The sequence below is a fragment of the Doryrhamphus excisus genome, chromosome 7 (genome assembly GCF_030265055.1).
Source record: "Doryrhamphus excisus isolate RoL2022-K1 chromosome 7, RoL_Dexc_1.0, whole genome shotgun sequence".
Taxonomy (NCBI): Eukaryota; Metazoa; Chordata; class Actinopteri; order Syngnathiformes; family Syngnathidae; genus Doryrhamphus; species Doryrhamphus excisus.
This window is the reverse complement of record NC_080472.1, coordinates 22576851-22599983: the sequence shown is the minus strand read 5'-3', so window position 1 is coordinate 22599983 and position 23133 is coordinate 22576851. Positions and strand designations below refer to the sequence as shown.

The following is a 23133-nucleotide window of genomic DNA, read 5'->3' as shown; positions in this document are numbered from 1 at the left end:
TCAGACAAATTTGGTGCAAAAAAAAAAAGTGTCCAAGACGACGACGTGGAGGACCCGATCCTACCTGGAGAGACTCCTCCGGTTTCAGCTGTGGTGCGTCAGCAACAGCTGCCCTGCAGGCAGACCCACACTGGCTGTCAAGATCCAGAACCGCGTCCTCAGTGCCGGACGACGACAGGATTTATTCTATGTCCACTTTATTGGATTCTGCGGAGATCGTTTGCTGAATCGTGCCAGGTATTTCCCCCCTCTGACCTTTTCCCCCTCCTTTTTGTCTTGAAGGTGACACTGGTATTAACTTGCATGAAATTGTAGTTTAGTTTCTACAGTTTGAATGCTTTGACGTGAGATGTTTGTGTGTCTTAAAAGTACTAAATATACATTGGATGAGTTTGCAATTATCACTTAAGTTGTTTAATACAAAAAAACTCAATTTGTTATGATGTGCAATACTAGAATTAAAGTTATAGTTAGCACATTAGTTCTAATAATAAGCAAGGACCTGTAATTGATCTTGGGGTCATATTTGGAATTGGGATATGTTTTAGATGTGTGTGTGTTGCACCTTGAAGTCCATTGTGGACCTTTAAAGTCCCTTCTTGCTTGATCTAGTGTCTAATATCTCAAACGTTGGTGTTCAAAGTGTGGCCCGGAGGTCGTTTGTAGTCCGCCGCTCGTTTTTTTTTAATTGCTAAACGGCATATGCTAAAAATACAATGAACTTTGCTAAGGATGATTCAGGCAAATCCTCCAAACTGGCCGTAATGATGAAGGTGTGGACCGGATAAGGTGTCGAGCATTTTCTCTTTCAGTGGGGGGCGCTGCTGAGCGTGGTTTGAGGTGGTTGTGTAATTTTACAAGAATGCAAAAAATATTCAGGGAATTAAGTTAAAATAATTTTTTTTACAATTGTAAATAGGGATGTCCGATATCAGCATAAAAATTTAATATCGGTAACAGATTTTTTTCCCCGATCATGAAAATCCATATTCGAAAAAATGCTGTATACAACACATAAGTGTCCCCACAGGAGATATGCCACGTTATATCGGCATATCATTTTTTGGCCAAAAAAGCCAATATTGGACGTCCGTGATTGTAATATTAAGAGAAAAAAAACAACAAATAAAGTTTTGGGAAAATTAGGTTGCATAAAATGTTACAATGTCAGAAGAATAAAGTCAAAATATTACGGGAACAAAGTCATCAATACACGAATAAAATTCACAGGAAGAATGTTCAAATATTTGGAAAATTAAGAAAAAAATTCAGGAAAAAAAGCTCTAATTTTATGAGAATAAAGTTGTATTTTAACAAAAGAAATTGCCATTTTTACGAGAATCAACTCATAATATTATGAGAAAAAATTTAATTTTAGTAGCTTAGCGCTGGAATATTAAAGAAAAATATGATTTAATAAGACAAAAGCAAAACAAAATTAAGTAGTCAAATTAAGTTGGGGAAATTTTAAAATATTATGTTAATAAAGTCATAATATTGTGAAAAAATAAGAAAGTTGAAATATTTGGAAAAAAATGACAAAAAACAGCAAAGTGTGAAGTTGATTAATTTTTTTTAACTTTTGCTTTACAAAATGTCAGAGCAGCAAAGTTGTATTCTTTCGTTTTTCGCGGGTTTGGACACCCGTTGGTGTGTGCGGCGTGCGTGTGTGTGTTTGTTGCGTCTTGCGTCACATGTTCTTGGACGCCGAGGGTGTCGGTTTTGGGTTTCTTTCACCAAGTGAGACCATGTGACAGCTTGGCCCGGCAACGCCGTGTTTTGGAGGTGAAACGAGGTTGAAGTCAAGTTGTTGCATTTCCTCGCTCCAAGAGGACACGTGCGTGGACCTCGCTCAAGTCTGCATGGGGTTTGTACTCCACCCCCGCTTCTGCCAAAAACTATTCTTCACATATATACTCTCGTCTTGATGAAATGTGTGCTGATATTTTGGTATACGGACAAATACTCTCACTGGGGTGTCCTGGTCCATCGCTGCTCAGTGGCATAGTTTGCATAATATCCCAATGTGTTAATGAGCGTTAATACACAAGTACGTATGTATTTACTGTATGTCATGTATAGCCTTGGCTCGCGTTGCAAGGATGCAGACACGGAGCCAGCTAGTAGTGGTGTGCTTCCTGCTCTATAAATCACACGGCCCATACGTCTCCCGGCCTCGGCGGGGCCTCACGGTCCGGCTTAACCCGGGTCTTAACAGCTCAGCGGTATGCGGCGCCGCAGCGATGCAAGTACCGTACATACTTCCTGGAGCCGACAGAGACATCAGACCGAGAAGGCCGCGGTTGAGCGATGATGCTCTGACATGCGAGCGCAAAGCGGGGCTCCGTCCACCCGGGGGGGGGGGGTTAAAAAGGCTCCCTATAGGGTAGGAAATAGCGGGTTAACTGGCGGCTGACAGGGTGTTGAAGCCAGCCGAGTTCGGAGGTGCGATCCGACCCCCGTGAGAACGCGGCGGAAACAAGAGCACGGCGGTTCCACCTGGTCCGTCTGTGTGTCGCGACTGCTCCGCATTCCTGGGGAGACACCTTTGAATGGCATGTTCAATTCCAGCACAGATACACAAACCAAAGATACATTTGTATTATTATTTTTTTAAGTGCCACATTATGCAGAGAAAGGACAGGGAGATACGGAAGGAACAGGAAAACATAGCAAACTGTAAAAATGATGGCGGCATTTCTATAGACCGATTGTATTTCTACTCTGTATTAAATAACATTTTTATAACTCTGCCGGACGTTGACGAAGAAGCAGAAACCAACCCCAAAGTTTCCGCGAGGTGAACGTTGCCGCCGGCATTCCGAGGCCTGCTAGTGTAACCCGGAGGTGTCGGCATTACCGTGTCCGTACCCTCAACCGGAATGCCAAAGGCGGCATGGCATACATGCGCGGTGTTAAATATCCTGTCGGGGAAAGACTCCCCAAATCTAACGTTACCTCGCTCTTCCTCAAACGGCCGTCCGTCAAAATGTCGTCCGAACGAGACGACAATTTGACGGACTTCCGTTCCGCCGGGAGGAAGCCATGGAGCAACATGGGGAAATGCTTTGGTGGAGACACAGGTGGATATTTTAAGGTTGGCTGACAATCAAAGCTGACAAACGGGGTTATGGATCGCAAGGCTTGGAGTTGGGAAGGGGGGGGGGCATTCCGGGGGTGGGGGGGGTGCACAGGTGAGGGAGTGAGTCAAGGCATTGGAGGTCAAGACGGCGTGTGAATGATCAAGTGTCTTGTAGTAGACGCATGGCGGGGGCTGGCAAAGTGCACATAAGGGTGTGGAGGCGGAAGCTTGGTTGTGAAAGGACCCCCCCGGCCCCTCCTCTTGCCCCCCCCCCCCCAGTGTAAAGTGCACGGTAGTCGGCTCGGTGGGTACAAGCTGGTGATCCGAGCTGTTTATCGGAGGGATGTGAGGCGAGGAGCCCAGGCTGAGCCGGGAAGGAATGAGCGGAGTCATCTGGCTCCTGTAACACGACGCTCCATCTTGATGGCCCCCAGCAGCTGGGGGGCCACCGAATCCTGCTCACATGTGGGAATGCATCATCCGCTGTGTTATCACTCCACTACGTGTGGGTCTGTTGGGGAGTGTGACATTTGGAAAAAAAAAAAAAAAAAGAGCGCTTCATTGTGTTTCCTTTACGTTCATTTGTTGGGCTGCCCGCCACTAACTTTGACCACCGCACATGGATTTGGTACGATCTATTAGGAATTCTTCATGTTTATGCAGATGCGGTCGGGAATGCACTTCCTGAAAATGCCAGCCATAAAAATCAACATTGGGACACGGCCATTCATTCATTCATTTTCTACTGCTTTTCCTCACGAGGGTCGCAGGGGTTGCTGGAGCCTATCCCAGCTGTCTTTGGACGAGAGGCAGGGTACACCCTGGATTGGTGGCCAGCCAATCACAGGGCACATATAGACAAACAAAAATTCTTCGGGCGAGCCAGCCAATCACAGAGCACATATAGACAAACAACCATTTTTCGGGCGAGCCAGCCAATCACAGAGCACATATAGACAAACAACCATTTTTCGGGCGAGCCAGCCAATCACAGGGCACATATAGACAAACAACCCTTCTTTGGGCGAGCCAGCCAATCACAGGGCACATATAGACAAACAACCCTTCTTTGGGCGAGCCAGCCAATCCCAGGGCACATATAGACAAACAACCCTTCTTCAGGCGAGCCAGCCAATCACAGGGCACATATAAACAAACAAAAATTCTTCAGGCGAGCCAGCCTATCACAGAGCACATATAGACAAACAACCATTTTTCGGGCGAGCCAGCCAATCCCAGGGCACATATAGACAAACAAAAATTCTTCAGGCGAGCCAGCCAATCACAGGGCACATATAGACAAACAAAAATTCTTCGGGCGAGCCAGCCAATCACAGGGCACATATAGACAAACAACCATTCTTCAGGCAAAGACTTATACGTGCCCTGTGATTGGCTGGCTCGCCCGAAGAATGGTTGTTTGTCTATACATGCCCTGGGATTGGCTGGCTCGCCTGAAGAATGGTTGTTTGTCTATATGTCTATAACGTGACTATAACGTATCTCGTGCTCTCCAGCTCCTTCTAGGCTGACCCCGGTGTGGCGGTATCCCTTCGCAATGCCAAGATGGCGCCCATGCTCCCTTTACCAGGCACCGATGCGTTCCGCCTCTTCACCCGGGAATCGCTGGCGGATATCGAACGTCTCCAAGCGGAAGGGGCGAAAAAGGCAACCCAAGTAGACGGATGCCAGGAGGAGGAAGAGAAGACGGCCCCCAACGCCGACCTGGAAGCCGGCAAGAGTCTACCGTGGATCTACGGTGACCCTCCAGTGGAGATGATCAACACGCCCCTGGAGGACCTGGATCCTTTCTACAAGGCCCAGAAGACGTTCATCGTCATCACCAAGGGCAACACCATCTACAGGTTCAACGCGGAGTCGGCGTGCTACCTTCTGACCCCCTTCAGCCCTGTCAGAAGAGGAGCCATCAAAATTCTAATACATTCATATCCTTCCCGTCCGCGTCCTGTCTTGTCTGAGTGTACCTGAACGTCACATTTTTGTTGCCTTAACACCCAAATCAAATTATTCAGCATGTTCATCATGATCACCATTTTGTCCAACTGCGTCTTCATGACCATGAGCAACCCACCGGCGTGGAGTAAAAACGTGGAGTGAGTGCGACGACTCGGATGTTTTCAGTGCCGTGTTTCCGAAGTAATTCCCGTTTGTTGGCAGGTACGTGTTTACCGGGATTTACACCTTTGAGGCCACGGTCAAAGTGTTGTCCAGAGGCTTCTGCATTGGCTCTTTTACATTCCTTCGAGATCCGTGGAACTGGCTGGATTTCATGGTCATCAGCATGGCGTGAGTCCGCGAAACAGACGTCACATGATCCATAAACTGACAACATTCCCAATCCATACATCGTCATATCACCTTTGATTCAAGCATTCCTGAGTAAAAAGCACCAGGTATATTTTTGGGATCTTCTCCGCAGATACATCACCGAGTTTGTCGACCTCGGTAACGTGTCCGCCCTCAGGACGTTTCGTGTGCTTCGAGCCCTCAAAACAATCACAGTGATTCCTGGTATTCCGGAACATTCACCGGTTGAAATAGTAATAGAGAGGAATAAGATTTGCCTGATGTGTCCTGATCCCCTCAGGTCTGAAAACCATCGTGGGGGCGCTGATCCAGTCTGTGAAAAAAATGGTGGATGTGATGATCTTGACGGTGTTCGCTCTCGCCGTGTTCGCGCTGGTGGGCCTGCAGCTGTTCATGGGGAACCTGCGGCACAAGTGCGTGCGCTGGCCCATCCACACCAATGAGACGGCCGAGTGGTTCAACGTGACCTCCACCCTGGATGACCTTGCCTTTTTGAATGAGACGGAGAACATCAACGGTACCGATTACTCCAACGGTACCTTTGATTTCGTGGACTACATTGAGAACTCGGGTACGCTGCATGGTTTGAATCTTCTCGGTGGACCGGTTCTGAGTGTTTTTTCATCTGCAGAGAACTATTACTTCATCGAGGGCAGCAAAGAACCTCTGGTGTGTGGGAACAGTTCCGACGCCGGGTAGGACCGCCATGTTTTAACATGATTGTTGACTGATCGGATGACTGACATCAGCACCTTGACCCGTTCTCAGACTCTGCCCGGAGGGCTACACGTGCATGAAGGCTGGAGGGAACCCGAACTTTGGCTACACCAGCTTTGACTCCTTTGGCTGGGCCTTCCTGGCGCTCTTCAGGCTCATGACGCAGGACTATTGGGAAAACCTCTTCCAGATGGTTGGGATTCAGCAAGCGTTTCTGTCAGACCTCAAAAATGTCTTCTTATTTGTCGTAGCTTCTCGTTTGCTCCAAACGTAGATCCTGCGGGCGGCCGGGAAAACATACATGCTCTTCTTCGTGGTGGTGATCTTCCTGGGTTCCTTCTACCTCATTAACCTCATCCTGGCCGTGGTGGCCATGGCGTACGACGAGCAGAATCAGGCCACGCAGCGAGAGGCCAGGGAGAAAGAGGAAGAGTTCCAGCGGGTCCTTGAACAGCTCAAGAGTCAGCAGCAGGTAAGGAAAAGTTCTTTTAGTTTTAGAACGCGCTAATTTGTGTGTCTGTAGCTTTAATGCTAATGAGCTGTTTTTGTCTGTAAGGGGCTGAATGACATTGGGTTTTCTCCAAGGTTTTCCTACCAAGTTGGAAGCGGTTTCTTGCTAAAATGACGGACATGGGCGGCATGAGCTCTGGTTTTGGTGCCGGAGTTTTTCCGTTTTTTTTGTTGGGAACAAAAACTTAAAGACTTTGTTGTCTTAAGTCAGGACAAGGGAGGTCTGAACTCACCACATCAACTAACTGTACGGAGTCGACAGCCGTACCAAGGCTAGCTAGCAAGCTGGTGTCTAGCTAGCTGGTGGTAGCTTTTAGCCTCCATAACCTCCATAGCATCTCGGAATCTTTGTGGGGACATGCCGGGCTGTAACATGGAGTGGTGAGAGACTATATTCAATATACCAACGATATCGAAGACGGTCGTAAAAGCCAGCTAACATGCTAACAACGGTCGGTGTTGACAAGGCGTTGCTTAGCAACCGCAACTATGTGGAGATCCAAGGGGAAGGGTTCACCCCGAGGACAAAATAGTGAACCTCTCAGCCCAAGTACCTCGGATCGAAGCGTACCTGGGAGCTCATGTCGCTCGGGCCGAAGCACTCCGGACACAATTAAGGTTCAGGGACCAACTAAGGACATGTTGGACGTTCTTTTGCAGGGTCAGCGTTCCAGGAGTCAAACCTCCCTAAACAGTAAGAAGTCAATCAATCGCCGATCTTCCGAGCACCCTGATGACGACCGACACAGTCTCGGATGTGATGAAGCTATCGAGGACCGCAACGGCAAGATCGTCCCCCACCTCGTTATCCAATCGCAGACCTTCGACGAGGTCAGTCGCGGTCTTCTCCTCCAATCATCTCCAACTGTGAACGAGTTTTCTATTTTTTTCTATTTTCTAGTCTGCTGTAGATGATGAGCTCAAGGAAAAGTCTTTGGGATCCGTGCACAGCATGCTCGATGTGGATGAAGTGGACCGGACGCGGAGGTCTTCCAGCGCCATGGAAGGTACTTCATGTTGACACTCATATCTGTAGAACACATGGAGGCCAGTCGTGTGGCCCGGAGTGTAAAAGTGTTAAGCCCTTTGTGGGTGTGAGGAAATAAACGTGGCTTAGATTCAAGTAGACGCTCGGAATAGGAGCTGAGATTAGCCTACGGACAACGTAGTAATATTCTCATACTCGGCATCGGGGTGTTAAGCTATCATTCATGTTTTATTTTCAAAAAGTTAAAAAAAAAAGTGACATCAGTATTGCATGTTACAAAGATGATGGTTTCTGTAGCATTAGCATGACTCTTCCTTTCTATTAGTTTCTGTAGCATCAGCCGAACTATTCATTTCTGTTAGCATTTGTAGCATTACCATTAGTACAAGTTATTTTAACTACACGATATTATCTTTGGTAGCGATAACCTTTCTAACCTTTCCCTATGTACTATATTTATTTATTTCGTAGCATTGGCCTGGCTCCTCCAGGGTATTAGCTTTCATAGCGTTAGCCTGGCTATTCTTGCATGTGAGATATTAGCTTTTGTAGCATTAGCGCAAATCCTTATTTATGTATTTTCAATTTTGTAGTATTAACGTTAGCTTATTAGCCTGTCAATATACAAATGAATATTGTAGCATATAAGCTATTGTGGAGTATTAGCTTTTGTACCATTAGCCTGGGTAGTTTTTAGCCTTGTTTGCCTTTTTATTTCTTCAAGTCCTCCTTTACTATTATTACTTTTGAAGCTTTAAACAAACTATTATTGTACTTTCTGTAGCGTCAGCCGAACTGTTCATTTGTGTTAGCATTTGTAGCATTACCATTGGTACAAGTTATTTTAACTACACGATATTATCTTTGGTAGCGATAACCTTTCTAACCTTTCCCTATGTACTATATTTATTTATTTCGTAGCATTGGCCTGGCTCCTCCAGGGTATTAGCTTTCATAGCATTAGCCTGGCTATTCTTGCATGTGAGATATTAGCTTTTGTAGCATTAGCACAAATCCTTATTTATGTATATTCGATTTTGTAGCATTAACGTTAGCTTATTAGCCTGTCAATATACAAATGAATATTGTAGCATATAAGCTATTGTAGAGTATTAGCTTTTGTAACTTTTGTACCATTAGCCTGGGTAGTTTTTAGCCTTGTTTGCCTTTTTATTTCTTCAAGTCCTCCTTTACTGTTATTACTTTTGAAGCTTTAAACAAACTATTATTGTACTTTCTGTAACTTCTCATATATACTCAATTTTGTAGCATTAGTTTATTAGCACAAGTTAAAATTGTAGCATTGGCCTGGCTATTCTAGAGTATTAAATGTTGTAGCATTAGCCTAGGTAGTTTTTAGCCTTATTTTCCATTTTATCCCTTGAATTCCTCCTTTACTATTAGTTTTGAAGCTTTAACCAGACTGTTTATATGTATTATATTCATTTTAGAAGCATTGGCCTGGCTATTCCAGAGTATTAGCTTTCATATCATAAGCCTGGCTATTCCAGTCTGCTTCAGTATCTTAGCTTGTGCAGGATTAGCACAACTCCTCGTTTATATTTGCTTTTGTAACATTAGCTTAACTTAAGAGTTATTAATATATGGGCTATCTTGAGTATTTGCTTTCGTAGCATTAGCCCAGGTAGTCCTTAACCTTATTAACTTTTATATCCCTTCAGTTGCTTAGCTTTCATATCATTAGCCTGACTGTTCCTGTCTGCTTCAGTGTCTTAGCTTTGGTAGCATTAGCGCAATATATCTTCTCATTTGTATTGACTTTTGTCACATTAGCGTAGGTATTTTTGCGGCTAGGCCTTTTTAGCTTGTCAATCCCTCATTTCGTAGCTTTACTGTAACCGACTTACTATATTTATTACTTTTGTAGCATTGGTCTGGCTTCTCTGGAGTATTAGCTTTTGTTAGCATTAGCCAAGGTAGCCTTTTTATCCTGACGTTTTTATTCCTTTCCTAATAGCTTTTGAAGCCTTTATGATCTATAATATTTATGTAGATTTAAATGATATTAATGTAGATTTTGTAGCATTAGCTAGTATGAATTTCTATAGCATTGTTCTTAGTATTCTTGTATAATATGTTAGCTTTTGAGACATTAACATGGTGGTAGCGTGACTATTCCATTGTTTTGGTAAGAACGGCAAAACTACGTAGCATTTGGTCGTCAAACGTCTGCATATTTTTGACGACAAGACAAGAACCCTGTTGATTTTTGACACAGGGGGGCTTGTGTTTTGTAGCTGACAATCCTCAGTGAATAATGTCCTCCGTGTGACTTTGTCCAGATCTGGAGGATGCCCAGAGGCCGTGTCCGCCGGGCTGGTACAAGTTCGCCGACATTTTCCTCAAATGGAACTGCTGCGCTCCGTGGGTGGCCTTCAAAAAGCGGGTGTACTGTGTTGTGATGGACCCGTTTGTGGACCTGGCCATCACCATTTGTATCGTGCTCAACACGCTCTTCATGGCCATGGAGCACTACCCCATGACCCCCGAGTTTGAGGACATTCTGTCAGTGGGGAATCTGGTGAGACTTTTTCCTGGTTACCTGATTATAGCCCTTTATATTCCGGATGCACTTCCTGACGAATACCGGTGATGCTTTCTCGTGGAGTTCTAACCCGGGGCGTCCGCTCCTAAGTCAATTGTGTATATTTTTGTAGGTTTTCACCGGGATCTTCACGGCGGAAATGTTCTTTAAGCTCATCGCTATGGATCCGTACTATTATTTCCAAGTTGGCTGGAATATTTTCGACAGCATCATCGTCACGCTCAGCCTGGTGGAGTTGGGACTTGCGAACGTCCAGGGTCTCTCAGTGCTGCGATCCTTCCGTCTGGTGAGGACCCATCGCTCGGCTTCTGTGCACTTCCTGTCTGCTTTCATTCTTTATTTCTTTGTCAGCTTCGCGTCTTCAAGCTAGCCAAATCCTGGCCCACGCTCAACATGCTCATCAAGATCATCGGGAACTCGGTGGGCGCGCTGGGGAACCTGACGCTGGTGCTGGCTATCATCGTCTTCATCTTCGCCGTGGTGGGCATGCAGCTCTTCGGGAAGAGCTACAAGGACTGCGTGTGCAAGATCTCAGACGAGTGCGAGCTTCCACGCTGGCACATGAACGACTTCTTCCACTCCTTCCTCATTGTGTTCCGCATCCTGTGCGGCGAGTGGATCGAGACCATGTGGGACTGCATGGAGGTGGCGGGAGCCGGCATGTGTCTCATTGTCTTCATGATGGTCATGGTCATTGGGAATCTCGTGGTGAGTCTCAACGTTTATCATCTGTGTGGGGTATTTGAAACACGCAATTTGAGACATTTATTACAAAACAAGTGCCGCAAGGTATGCCGGGAAGCCTGAATCACTCCCATATTATACTTTGGTGTTTTTTGTGGACTACTTCAAGTTGAGTCTGAGAAACCGGTTTTACAGGTGATGATGGTTTAGTTTGGCGCCATCATTTTTCAGATTTGTTTATACTTTTGGGCTTCCTGCTCCTTCCTGAGCAGGAAGTGTCGGTGGCGTCTAAAAAAAGTCCTTGCTCAGCATGAAGTCCAAAATGTCCCTGCCAGCAGTCCAAGTGTGTTGATCTTGGAATGAAAGTGACGTTCCATGCTGGCGTCACGTCAAGACAGAAGGACGTGCACTCATTTCAGCGTCGTATTTAATGACGACAGCCACTTCCTGGTAGGTTATTCATAGAAATGAAAAGGAAATGGCTCCTCAGCGGCAGAGCTGAAAAGTGCCCGCCACATTGTGCCAAAATTCCAACACCTATCCCGTCTCTGGTCATGATCTCGGGCCTGAGGCTCCACCCACCACAGCTAGCATGATCTGACGCGCCGACAACAATATCAAAAACTGTGCATTTTCATAAAGGCCCGTGGAGTGGAGACCGCAAGAGTGGTTTTGACCTTGTATGTGTTAATAACCGGCTCAAGCGGGTGTACTGCCAGCGTGGCAACAAACGCAAACAGCTGGGGCGAGCCGGCGGGCGGCGGGCGGGGGCGGACGTGTGAAGGGAAGTGATCTGATAGCACATTGGAGTGTAATTGATGAGGAAGCCTGGCGGATTGCGCTCGCCTTCGGAGCCGTGTGCTTAGCTCCCAAGATGTCGATGTCGAAATGAACTGCAGTGAGCTTACACGGAAGTCAAAGAAAGCAAAACGCCCGATCGGAAAATAAATCAGGAATCATGGCGCACAAGTCAGTGTGATAAAATTGAGCTTTTTGGTTTGTCTCATGTTTTTATGTTTCTCGTGTATTTAACAACACAGGAGGAAATTATTGACTTACTGACTTTCATTCTTTGCCAGCAATGAGTATGTATATATTATTATAGTATGTATATAGTATGTATAAGTATGTATCTTACAACGTCATGGTACATCCAATACAAGGGTGTCCAATCTTTTTTCACCGAGAGCTGAAAACTGAGAAATCAGGATGGCATATTGAAAACCAAAGGATGCTTTGATACTTTTAGATATTTTTTATTTTTTATTTTTTATTTTTTATTTTTTATTTTTTATTTTTTATTTTTTATTTTTTATTTTTTATTTTTTATTTTTTATTTTTATTATTATTATTATTATTATTTATTATTTATTTACTATTTACTATTTATTATGATATGCATATATAATATTATTTATTATTTATTTTATTTATTATTTTATTTATTATTTGTAAAAAGGCAAAGGCATAAGTTAACATGTTTTCCTTCTTTTTTTGTTTTTTTCCTTCTTTTTTTTTCAAATATTTCAGCTTTTTTAGTATATTTTTTCTTGTCTGAATATTTGGACTTTTGTATCGTAATATTATATAGTAACTAACCTCCATCCATCCATTCAGATCAGGGAGTTTTTCCTTTCCTCTGTCGCCAGGTGTTTGCTCGTGTGTGTTTCAGTTGCTTTCCGCCATGGTTCTAGACCTGCTGCCGGTATAAAATGTCGCACAGACCTTGGTGTCTCTGTCATCAGGTCCTGAACCTCTTCCTGGCCCTGCTGCTCAGCTCCTTCAGCGGAGACAACCTCTCCACGGTGGAAGATGACGGTGAGATGAACAACCTCCAGATTGCCGTGGGCAGGCTCACACGAGGCGTGGCTTGGCTGAAAGTGGCCGTGGTGGGGATACCTCAGAAGATACTGCGCAACAAGGCCAAAGGGACCGAGGAGGGCCACAAGGACAACCGGGACTCCAGCGCTGAGGCGATGGAAATGGACTTTGTGGACGGCGTTCCGAACGTCAAAGCGGCTGACGTGATTTCCAATTGTTTGGTGGAGGGACGGACTTCTGGCACCATCGTGGACGGAGAGCTGAGCTTCAGCGTGCCCATCGCTCAGGGGGAATCGGACTTTGAAACCCTGGACGACGACGACGACGAGGACTCCTGTGACTCAAGGACGACTTGTGAAGAGAACTTTCCTGATGGTGTAAGATGATCCACGTATCACTTGGCCACATTCTTGGTGGATCGCTCACACGTCAATTAATCATGCGATTGCTCCTCCCACTTATTAATGACACTGTCTTGCATAATATTTATTCATTCGTTCATTTTCTACCATGTATCATCACGAGGGTCACGGGCGTGCTGGAGCCTATCCCAGCTGTCTTGTGGCGAGAGGCGGGGTCCACATTCATACCTATGGACAATTTGGAGTAGCCAATTAACCTAGCATGTTTTTAGAATGTGGGAGTCCCCGGAGAAAACCCACTCATGCATGGGGAGAACGTGGAATCAAACTCGGGTCTCATAGCTGTGTGACCTGCACGCTAACCACTCGTGCGTCATTCATAATAGGAAAACGCAAAAGAAATCAAAGCCAGTGGTATGCTAGCTCGCTCACTAATGAGAATAAACATGGCCATCGTATGCGCCATATAATGCGATCTCTCCTCCCGCCGGTTATTAATGATAACTTGCTACTTTGCTTCATAGAAATACAGTGGAACAGTTTAGCGCCTGCGTCTGGTTAGCATGTTTTTTGGTTAACATAAAAATGTACGGAAAAAAAATTGACTCCTTTTCCGTACATTTTTCGGTTAGCGTACAATATGGCGCTGGGATAAGAAATGCATTTTACTCTGTCAACGGCATTTCACGCCGGACTGTTTTGTGAACATGGGCCAGTATGCAGCTGGACTAGCCGATAGCTAGCCGAAACGTCGACGTGTCCAGTCTCGGATTCATAATCCAACACATATGGCTATATGTTAAAATATTTTAAAAACATATATCGCCGTTTTCAAAGAAATACAGCTGAATAGGTGCTGATTCTGGAGGATACAGAAAGCTTTGTGCGCTGGTTATTGTGTGTAGCTGCTCTATTGGAGTCCACAACTCAATACAAACAGTTGAAAAATTAGCATATTTTTTTAGCATAGCATAATTCCCCTTTAAAAAGCATATATTACAAGGCTGTAAACAGGTTTTTATTCTTTATGAAAATATTGTCGTCATAGATCAGGAATGCTTATGCGACAATCCACTTATCACTGTCGGGTCGGTTAACTGCCCTAATTACGCCATTACCGTCCAGACACTAAATTAAGCGTTTTGATGTGTTTTCCAGGAACGGGAAAAGGACAAGAAGAGTCTTCCAGGAGCAGTCAAAGTGAGTTCATGTCTCTAAAAGGACGTTGTCGGCCTTCAGTGTACGCTTCAGCTGTGTTTCTGCCGACCAGCTGATGGGAGCGCTGACCGATGACGGCGATTCATCGCTGTGCAGCACCGTGGACTATCAACCGCCCGAGCCGGAACCGGAAGAAGAGGAGGAGGATGAGCCGGAACCAGTGGAGCCCGAAGCCTGCTTCACTGAAAGTATGACAATGAGATCCCGGTGGGAGGTTTGTGAGATCTAACTTGCGGTTCTTGCCTCCCAGACTGCTTGAGGCGCTGGCCTTGTCTCACCGTGGACATCAGCACAACCGGCGGCAGGAGATGGTGGACGCTGCGGAAGACCTGCTTCGCCATTGTGGAGCACGACTGGTTTGAAACCTTCATCATCTTCATGATCCTCCTGAGCAGTGGAGCTCTGGTGAGTGCGCACAACGCCTCCGCGCACGAGTGCCGCCGGTTCAAATCTCCCATCTTCCTGTCTCCGCGCAGGCTTTTGAAGACATTTACATCGAACGCCGACGAACCATCAAAATTATTCTGGAATTTGCCGATAAAGTTTTCACCCTGGTCTTTGTCATGGAGATGCTCTTGAAGTGGACCGCATACGGCTTCAAGACCTACTTCACCAACGCCTGGTGCTGGCTGGACTTTTTCATCGTGGATGTAAGTCGCCATCAACGGCGCCGTCTCGCGGCGAGCGAGGACGGTCGCAAACATTCTGCTGTCACTGCAGATTTCCCTGATAAGTTTAGTCGCCAACTGGATGGGTTTCTCCGAGCTGGGGCCCATCAAATCCCTCCGGACCCTGAGGGCGCTGAGGCCCCTTCGCGCCCTGTCCAGATTTGAAGGCATGAGGGTACGTAAGCTGTGCATGTGCAAAGCTGGCTCCTTTAGCCGCCCCGCACGGCAAACCCTAGAGGTCCACCGGCATCGGTGTTGGACGACCCAATGCCATGTGGTTTATTTTTAGCCGGGAAGCCGCGGACAGGAAGCGAGGAGGCAGATGGCCCAAACTAAATCAAAACGTTGCAACCGGAGAACGCAGTTTGACTTCTTTGATATGATTTGTGTCAGTAGAGTCTTCAAAGACGTGGCTCCGTGTTCAAACAGGGGTCCAAGTGTGTCCCTCAAGGAACTTGGATGATGGCTCCCTTACTACATCTGCCAGGACTTTGAAGCTAAACTTCCAAATACGGATTTCCTTGTCCATGTTTTCCCGCTTGGGGCTCCAACTCCACGACTGCGTTTCCTCAAACGTAACGGTGTTGGCGCAGCGTCAAACAGGATGTGCGCACCTTAAATTCCTTTACTTACATTGCATGAAGTCAGCCATTGCATGCCCTGCACGATAGAGTGAAAAAATAAGTTCTCCTCGCAATCAATGTGGAAGTGGTAAGCTCGCTTGTACACTACAGCTGAGCAATGTGTTGTTAATGAATAATATGAATTTAAAGGTGACTATAGGGGTGTTATTTCATATCCACAGAGCTCTAATAATATAAAAAACGGGATTTGGAAAGTCATAAACAGGCTGTATGTATTAACATTGATTTCAATATTGTAGATATATGTTATACAAGGGTCGTCCAGGCTACTTATTCTAAATGCGTGATGCTCCCATCCAGTGTGTAGGTGTTGTGTTGCATGTCTAACAGCAGTCCGCCTTGTGTGACATTTCCCCTACCATGCATGGTTGCACCCTGGCTGGCATACTGGAGCACAGTGAGGTGAGTACAAACGTTCTCCAAGCCTCGCTTCAACGCGGGGCCAGACGCTCACCGGGAGACCTGCTTTCTCCTTCCAGGTGGTGGTGAACGCCCTCCTGGGAGCCATCCCCTCCATCTTCAACGTGCTGCTGGTGTGCCTCATTTTCTGGCTCATCTTCAGCATCATGGGAGTCAACCTGTTTGCCGGAAAGTTCTACCGCTGTGTCAACACCACCACGGGCGAGCGCTTCCCCTTGGCCGAGGTCAACAACATGAGCGACTGCCTGGCCCTGCAGGAGGCCACCCGGGAGGCCCGCTGGGTCAACGTCAAGGTCAACTACGACAACGTGGGGAAGGGCTACTTGTCCCTGCTTCAAGTGGTGGGTGGCCATGTTGTCCATCTCCTGCAGGGGTGTCCAAATATTATTTTGTATTTTTTATATCATTAGCCCAAAATACTGAAAGACAGGTCATATGTAGTATTGTGGTCACTAGGCATCAGTAATGTTATGAGTACACTACCTTTCACGCCGCATGGAGCCATGCCATGGCTGAGATCCAGTGGGAAAAAAATTATCCTCTCGTTTTGTGTGGAAGTGGTAAGTTTTTGCTCTATGTCCTTCTTCCCCGCTCTGTGAGAATCAGTGAAATGGAGCGGCTAACTAGCTAGAAGAAGAATAATAGATGTGTAAATGCGACTTTTGGGGGTGTAATTTCATGTCTACAGTGATGCTAAAACTGCTAAAAATGATGCTAAAACTATTTACAAAGTATGTGCTCTAACTGCGGAAATTAAGTTGTATCTTGTTTATAGCAGTTTTCAGCAATTTGAATATTTTCATAGTTATAGCATAGAAAATCTGTTTATGACACAAAGACATGAAGTAAAACTGCGATAGTCATACTCCTATTATTCATTGTTTACATCACATTGCACAACGTATGCTGCAGGGACTTGAGACAGACTAGCAAGCTAACAAGCCGGCAAGGTAACCAGTCAGCTTCAGATTTGTTTGTTCTAACCTTATGAGGCCAAAAACCTACCACTTCCACACAGGATTGGAGGATTTCAACATGTTTTGAGTAATAATAGACCATCAGTTATTAATAAATTTCGGAAAAACTAGTTTCTAGTATTAACAGTTCTCTGTTTGCAACGTCTTTAGTTGTAATCATATTCTTTGTAAAATAACAAAAGCAAGCTCTGGACTGCAAACGGCTCCTGCGCCACACTTTGGACACCCCTGGTCACGCTGATTTTTTTTTCCTTTTCTTTTCAACATCGTCTGATGGCTTTGCAGGCAACATTTAAAGGTTGGATGGACATCATGTACGCTGCTGTTGACTCACGAGAGGTAAATATTGCCGCCAATCAACAAAGTCACATGCTAGCATGCATATTATTGTGCATATTATTTTATGTCTCTCGACATTTAGTGCTTTGAATTTCACTCTACTCTCAAAAATATGTTAAAGTCATCTAGAATATCTCTTTTGTTCTATATGGCCTATTATTAGTGAATAAATTGCTCTATTAATCCATAAATTATGCATTTTCATGCAAAACAAAATGGCTGCAAGGAATTCAGAAGACATATTCAAAGACATTGTAATGATATGTAGTATTCCACACTAGTCACTAGGTGTCACTAATGTTACTAATGTTGTCCTATATGTCTTATTTTCTGTTATTATGTCTACAATATTGGGTCCTAGAAGTGTAAAGGTTACTATAGGGGTGTTATTTCATGCCTCGAGGGCTCTAGTAATGGTAAAAGGTGTATTTAGAAGGCCGTAAACAGGTTTTCTATGCTCTAACTACAAAAATATTCCATTTCTAAACAAGTAACCCTACTTTGTGGAAAGTCACTTATCACGGTACGTCTCTGGAATTATGAATTAACTTCCATAATCCAGGGATTACAACAAAAAGCCAAGATGAGGGTCAAAAATGGCCGCTGCTCATTTTCGGATGTGTTGCATCCAAATTGTTCCTCCTGTTCTGTTTGCGTTCCTCAGGTGGAGGAGCAGCCGTCCTACGAGATCAACCTCTACATGTACATTTACTTTGTCATCTTCATCATCTTTGGCTCCTTCTTCACGCTCAACCTCTTCATCGGCGTCATCATTGACAATTTCAACCAGCAAAAGAAAAAGATAAGTTTCCACGGATGTTCATGGGTGGGTTGATTGGAAGGAGTTAGTAATGATGTTTGATTTATTGGTGCACTTGGGAGACAAAGACATCTTCATGACGGAGGAGCAGAAGAAATACTACGAAGCCATGAAGAAACTGGGCTCCAAGAAGCCGCAGAAGCCCATTCCACGTCCCACAGTAGGTTCTTGTTTTGATTTCACGGTTGAGGTGTGGATTGTGGATTGAAAATTACGATGAGGTGAAGAGCGATCATCTTGGCATGCGTGGCATGAAGGCACCATCGCTGACTTCTCAACCTCGCCGGTGTCAACACCCCGAATGACCGTGTTGGATTTGTGTTTCTCAACAACCCCTCCCCGCCCCCTGGGACCTTTGACCCGGCAGAACGTCATCCAGGGCCTGGTGTTTGACCTCATCAGTCAGCAGTTCTTTGACATCTTCATCATGGTGCTCATCTGCCTCAACATGGTCACCATGATGGTGGAGACCGACGCCCAGAGCCCGGAGAAGGAGGACTTCCTGTTCAAAGTCAACGTGGCCTTCATCGCCGTCTTCACCACCGAGTGCGTGCTCAAGCTCTTTGCTCTGCGCCAATACTTCTTCACCAACGGCTGGAACGTCTTTGATTTCATCGTGGTCATCTTGTCCATTGCTGGTGGGTGCATTTTCATACTCCGTTATTATTACTTGATTTTAAAAAATATTTAAAAAACAACAATAACTACAGCAATAATTGTAAAATGAGCAGAAATTTAAATACAAAGAAAAAAACAAGAACAGTGTCGCATTATTATGAGGAAAAATACCATCATTTTAGTAGCATAAAAATTAAATATTAAAGAAGAGAGGGACAAACAAAACAAAATTAATTTTTTTTGGAAAATTAGGTTGCTTAGAAAGTTAGAATATTATGCCAATAAATTCCAATATTATGGGAATAAATTATGGGTCATAAAATGTAAATAAAACAACATTTGTGAAGATTATTTAATGTTGAATCATTTTTATTATTTATATATTTTCATGCTTTTATTTAAGTCAGTTTTATTTGTTTTGATAGTTAAAAAATACACTTTTATTTCTATTTTTTACATTTTGCCATTTAATTTTTTCATTACCTTTCACATTTTTAAAACATTTATGTCTATTATTTATATTTTATTTTTGATATATTTTTTAACATTTCTTTATTATTTTTGCTGTGTATTTACTTACAATTTGTTTTTGTGTTTTTATTTATTTTTTTTGCATTTTTATTTGAGACATTTTTATTTTTATTTAATTTTGTTGTTTTTATTTTTTGTGTTATTTTTTTCTGTTTTATGTTAAAAAATATACTTTTATTTCTATTTTTTATATTTTGCCATTGAATTTTTTATTACCTTTCACCTTTCTTTTTTTTTTACTTTTTTGTCCTTTATATTTTATTTTGATAATTTTTTTAAACATTTCTTTATTATTTTGGCTGTGTATTTATTATTTTTTGCATTTTTATTTAAGACATTTTTATTTGTATTTAATTTTGTTATTTTTATTTTTCATGTATTTTTTTTTATTATTTTTACACTTTTATTTATTTTTATTTTATGTTATATGCATACATGTGTGTATTTATTTATATTTTGTATACTTTAAGTCAGACCAAGGAAATGGAACTTGTCATATTTATGAACATCAATAGACATAATTACATATTCAAAGTGAATTTTGGAGGATTTATTATATTCCCACCCAGAAAGGATCGGTGACCCACTTTTGAGCCCCGAGCCACCAGTTGACAACCACTGCCTCGGAGGTCCAGGTGGTTGTTGAAGTTCACCTGCAAGCCAACAGGGGGCGGCGTAGCGCCAGTTCTTTGATTGAGTTGCTTGGTCACATGACCTCCAATCCTTGGGAGCTGATGTTTGCTCCCGGATTCCCTCTCCTGCAGGCACCATGCTCTCTGACCTGATCGAGAAGTACTTCGTGTCGCCGACCCTCTTCCGAGTGATCCGCCTGGCCAGGATCGGGCGAATCCTGCGTCTCATTAAAGGAGCCAAAGGCATCCGGACGCTCCTCTTCGCTCTGATGATGTCGCTCCCCGCGCTCTTCAACATCGGCCTCCTGCTCTTCCTCATCATGTTCATCTTCTCCATATTCGGCATGTCCAACTTCGCCTACGTCAAGAAGGAGGCGGGCATCGACGACATCTTCAACTTCGAGACGTTCGGCGGGAGCATCATTTGCCTCTTTCAGATAACCACGTCGGCCGGATGGGATGGGCTTCTTCTTCCCATGTTGAACAGGGAACCCCCCGACTGCGACCCCGACTTCGAGAACCCCGGCACGGATGTGAGGGGCAACTGCGGCAGCCCCGGAATGGGAATGGTGTTCTTCTGCAGCTACATCATCATCTCCTTCCTGGTGGTGGTCAACATGTACATCGCCATTATCCTGGAGAACTTCAACGTGGCGCAGGAAGAGAGCGGCGACGCCCTCTGCGAGGACGACTTCGAGATGTTCAACGAGACCTGGGAGAGGTTCGACACGGACGGAACCATGTTCATCGACTACAGCCGCCTCTCGGACTTCTGCGATGCTCTACAAGAACCGCTGAGGGTGGCCAAGCCCAACCGGCTCCGCCTGATCCAGATGGACCTCCCGCTGGTCATCGGGGACCGGATTCACTGCCTGGATGTCCTGATGGCCGTCACGCAGATGGTTTTGGGAGACACGCTGGAGATGGCGGCCATGCGGGAAAGCATGGAGACCAAGTTCATCCAAAGCAACCCCACCTCCGACTCCTTCGCGCCCATCACCACCACCGTGCGCCACAAGGAGGAGGCGTGGGCCGCCGTCGTCATCCAACGCGCCTTCAGGTGCCACCTGCTGAGGCGCACCCTGCGCCACGCTGCCTTCTTGCAGCGCTCCAAAAGGAGGCGCGGCCAGGACGGGGATCCGCCGGAGAACCAGGGACTGATTGCCCGGAACATGGAAGCTCTTTACGGCGGCAACGCGGCGGTAGAAACTCTTGAAGCGGAGGTGGCACCGGAAAGCCGAGGTGGTCCTGAAACTCCGAGACCGGACTTCCTGGTTGTTCCTGTGGAAATCACCAACGAGGTGTTGCTACATTCGGCACCTGATCGGAGCCTCAGAGAGTCTGTGGTCTGACAAAAACCCTAAGAGATCTTTTATTGCTCTCGGCTGTTTCCTTCATCTCACGGACTTGGCCTCATTGGAGGATCCTGGTGGATCAACAGGATCCGTTGCACCTGGAATAGTTTTTTCATTCATGATGTTTTTCCAATAAAACCCAAAGATTTCCTGATGCATGCCGAGGCCTTCATTTCAATTACCAACAACCGTCTTGAGACTCCTAGCTAGCAGTGTTGTAGTCCTCCACGGCGGTCCGAAGGCTACTTCTGGGTCTGATGTGGTCTGGACTGCAACACTTCTAGCCACCGTAGTTCAAGTCATCCAATGCGGTCGTAGAATTCTTTAGTCTCTTCGTTTTTCCGGAGCTGCTGATGAAACGAAAACGCCAACATGAGATTTCGTGAAGACGGCTCCATGTCAATCACAGACGTGCTAAATGTGACTTGCTAGCCGACACGAGTGGCCGTTGTTGGCCAATTAGAGGCCGCTAACGAAGGAACGTCCCCGGGGGCTAACATTTAGCAACGCCCGCTTTTGAATATTGCACTATTTATTTGAAGGCCGTCCAGGTCGAGTTGCAGCTGAAGTCCATGAGAACTTCATCAGCACGCATGACGGATGATTTAGTTTCATCTTTGATGTTTACAAGACCCCCCCCACCCCACCCCCACCACCCCCCAACTCTAGACGTGACGAGCGTGTTACGTTTTTGTAGGCGTGTGGAAGCGTTCTTTCACTTTCTGTCTTAACTGGTTGAAAATGTCTTACTCCACACACACGTGTTGTGTTGCGTTGCGTTGCGTTGTGTTGCGTTGTGTTCCAAATGTGTTGTGTGTCCTTTAAGAAAAGAAACCTTGGTTTTGTGTTCAGGCGCTAGTTTCTGCCTTCAGTTTGAACTTTGACCAGCTGCTGCACCCGCGATGCTCACTGAACTTTGTTTACATTTGGGATGCAAGAAAGGCTTCACTGCTGTATAACCTGTAAAAAAAAATATATATATATATACTGTATGTACTGTAGTGTATATTTGCTATTGTAAACAAAAAACATTCACTTTATTCACATTAAAGTACTTGTGATGGGGAAAAATGGAAGCATGCTCCTGTTTTGAGATGCCTTTAAAACTACGTCACATAATGACGCCATCTGGTGGCCACCATGCTGAACTACAACTAAGTGAGTCGAGCAAATACCACAAAAAAACATAAACATCTCCCAGAAAATATTTCAGATGTATAAATATATTTTATTTACTGCTCGGTTTAATACCTTCAGTGTCATTTTTATCTAAAAAAAAAAAAAACATCATAATTTTGCTTAAAATGGGCCCTTACCACACTGACGCCCTCCGGTGGCCACCATGCTGAACTACAATTAAGTGAGTCGAGCAAATACCACAAAAAGACATAAACATCTCACAGAAATTATTTCAGATGTATAAATATATTTTATTTATTGCTCGGTTTAATACCTTCAGTGTCATTTTTATCTAAAAGTAAAAAAAGGATAATTTTGCTTAAAATGGGCCCTTACCACACTGACGCCCTCCGGTGGCCACCATGCTGAACTACAACTAAGTCGAGCAAATATCACGAAAAGACACAAACATCTAGAAAATATTTAAGATGTATATATATAATTTTATTGCTCAGTTTAATACCTTCAGTGTCATTTTTATCTAAAAAAAAATGGATCATTTTGCTTAAAATGGGCCCTTACCACACTGACGCCCTCCTGTGGCCACCATGCCGAACTGCAATTAATGTCACTTTTCCAGCTCCTGACAAAAAAATCTTGCAAACCGCTGAAAAAGAGTTATTCTAAATATGTATAATTATTTATTTCTCCATTTAATATCTTTAATACTTGTA

At 44.6% G+C, this 23133-nt stretch overlaps 1 protein-coding gene across 1 annotated transcript; it reads left to right on the top strand.

Moving 5' to 3' along the window:
• The first annotated feature begins 88 nt into the window (after positions 1 to 88).
• scn4aa (sodium channel, voltage-gated, type IV, alpha, a) lies at positions 89 to 22340 on the top strand. The gene is made up of 26 exons (XM_058078272.1): positions 89 to 237; positions 4600 to 5030; positions 5109 to 5196; positions 5261 to 5389; positions 5523 to 5614; positions 5691 to 5981; positions 6042 to 6105; positions 6179 to 6320; positions 6402 to 6599; positions 7298 to 7468; positions 7539 to 7644; positions 9929 to 10167; positions 10304 to 10477; positions 10543 to 10899; positions 12621 to 13073; positions 14217 to 14258; positions 14329 to 14464; positions 14527 to 14681; positions 14753 to 14926; positions 14997 to 15119; positions 16068 to 16349; positions 17271 to 17324; positions 17989 to 18126; positions 18200 to 18304; positions 18512 to 18782; positions 20058 to 22340. Exons 2-26 carry the CDS (start codon positions 4649 to 4651, stop codon positions 21275 to 21277), a joined length of 5586 nt encoding a protein of 1861 aa, XP_057934255.1. The 5' UTR covers positions 89 to 237; positions 4600 to 4648; the 3' UTR covers positions 21278 to 22340.
• Positions 22341 to 23133: the final 793 nt, after the last annotated feature.

Coding starts and splice junctions, on each gene's coding strand:
- scn4aa (XM_058078272.1), top strand. CDS start 4,649: ATGGCGCCCATGCTCCCTTTACCAGGCACCGATGCGTTCCGCCTCTTC. Junction 10,478..10,542: donor TGCTGCGATCCTTCCGTCTG/GTGAGGACCCAT, acceptor TTTCTTTGTCAG/CTTCGCGTCTTCAAGCTAGC. Junction 17,325..17,988: donor CTGCTGTTGACTCACGAGAG/GTAAATATTGCC, acceptor TGCGTTCCTCAG/GTGGAGGAGCAGCCGTCCTA.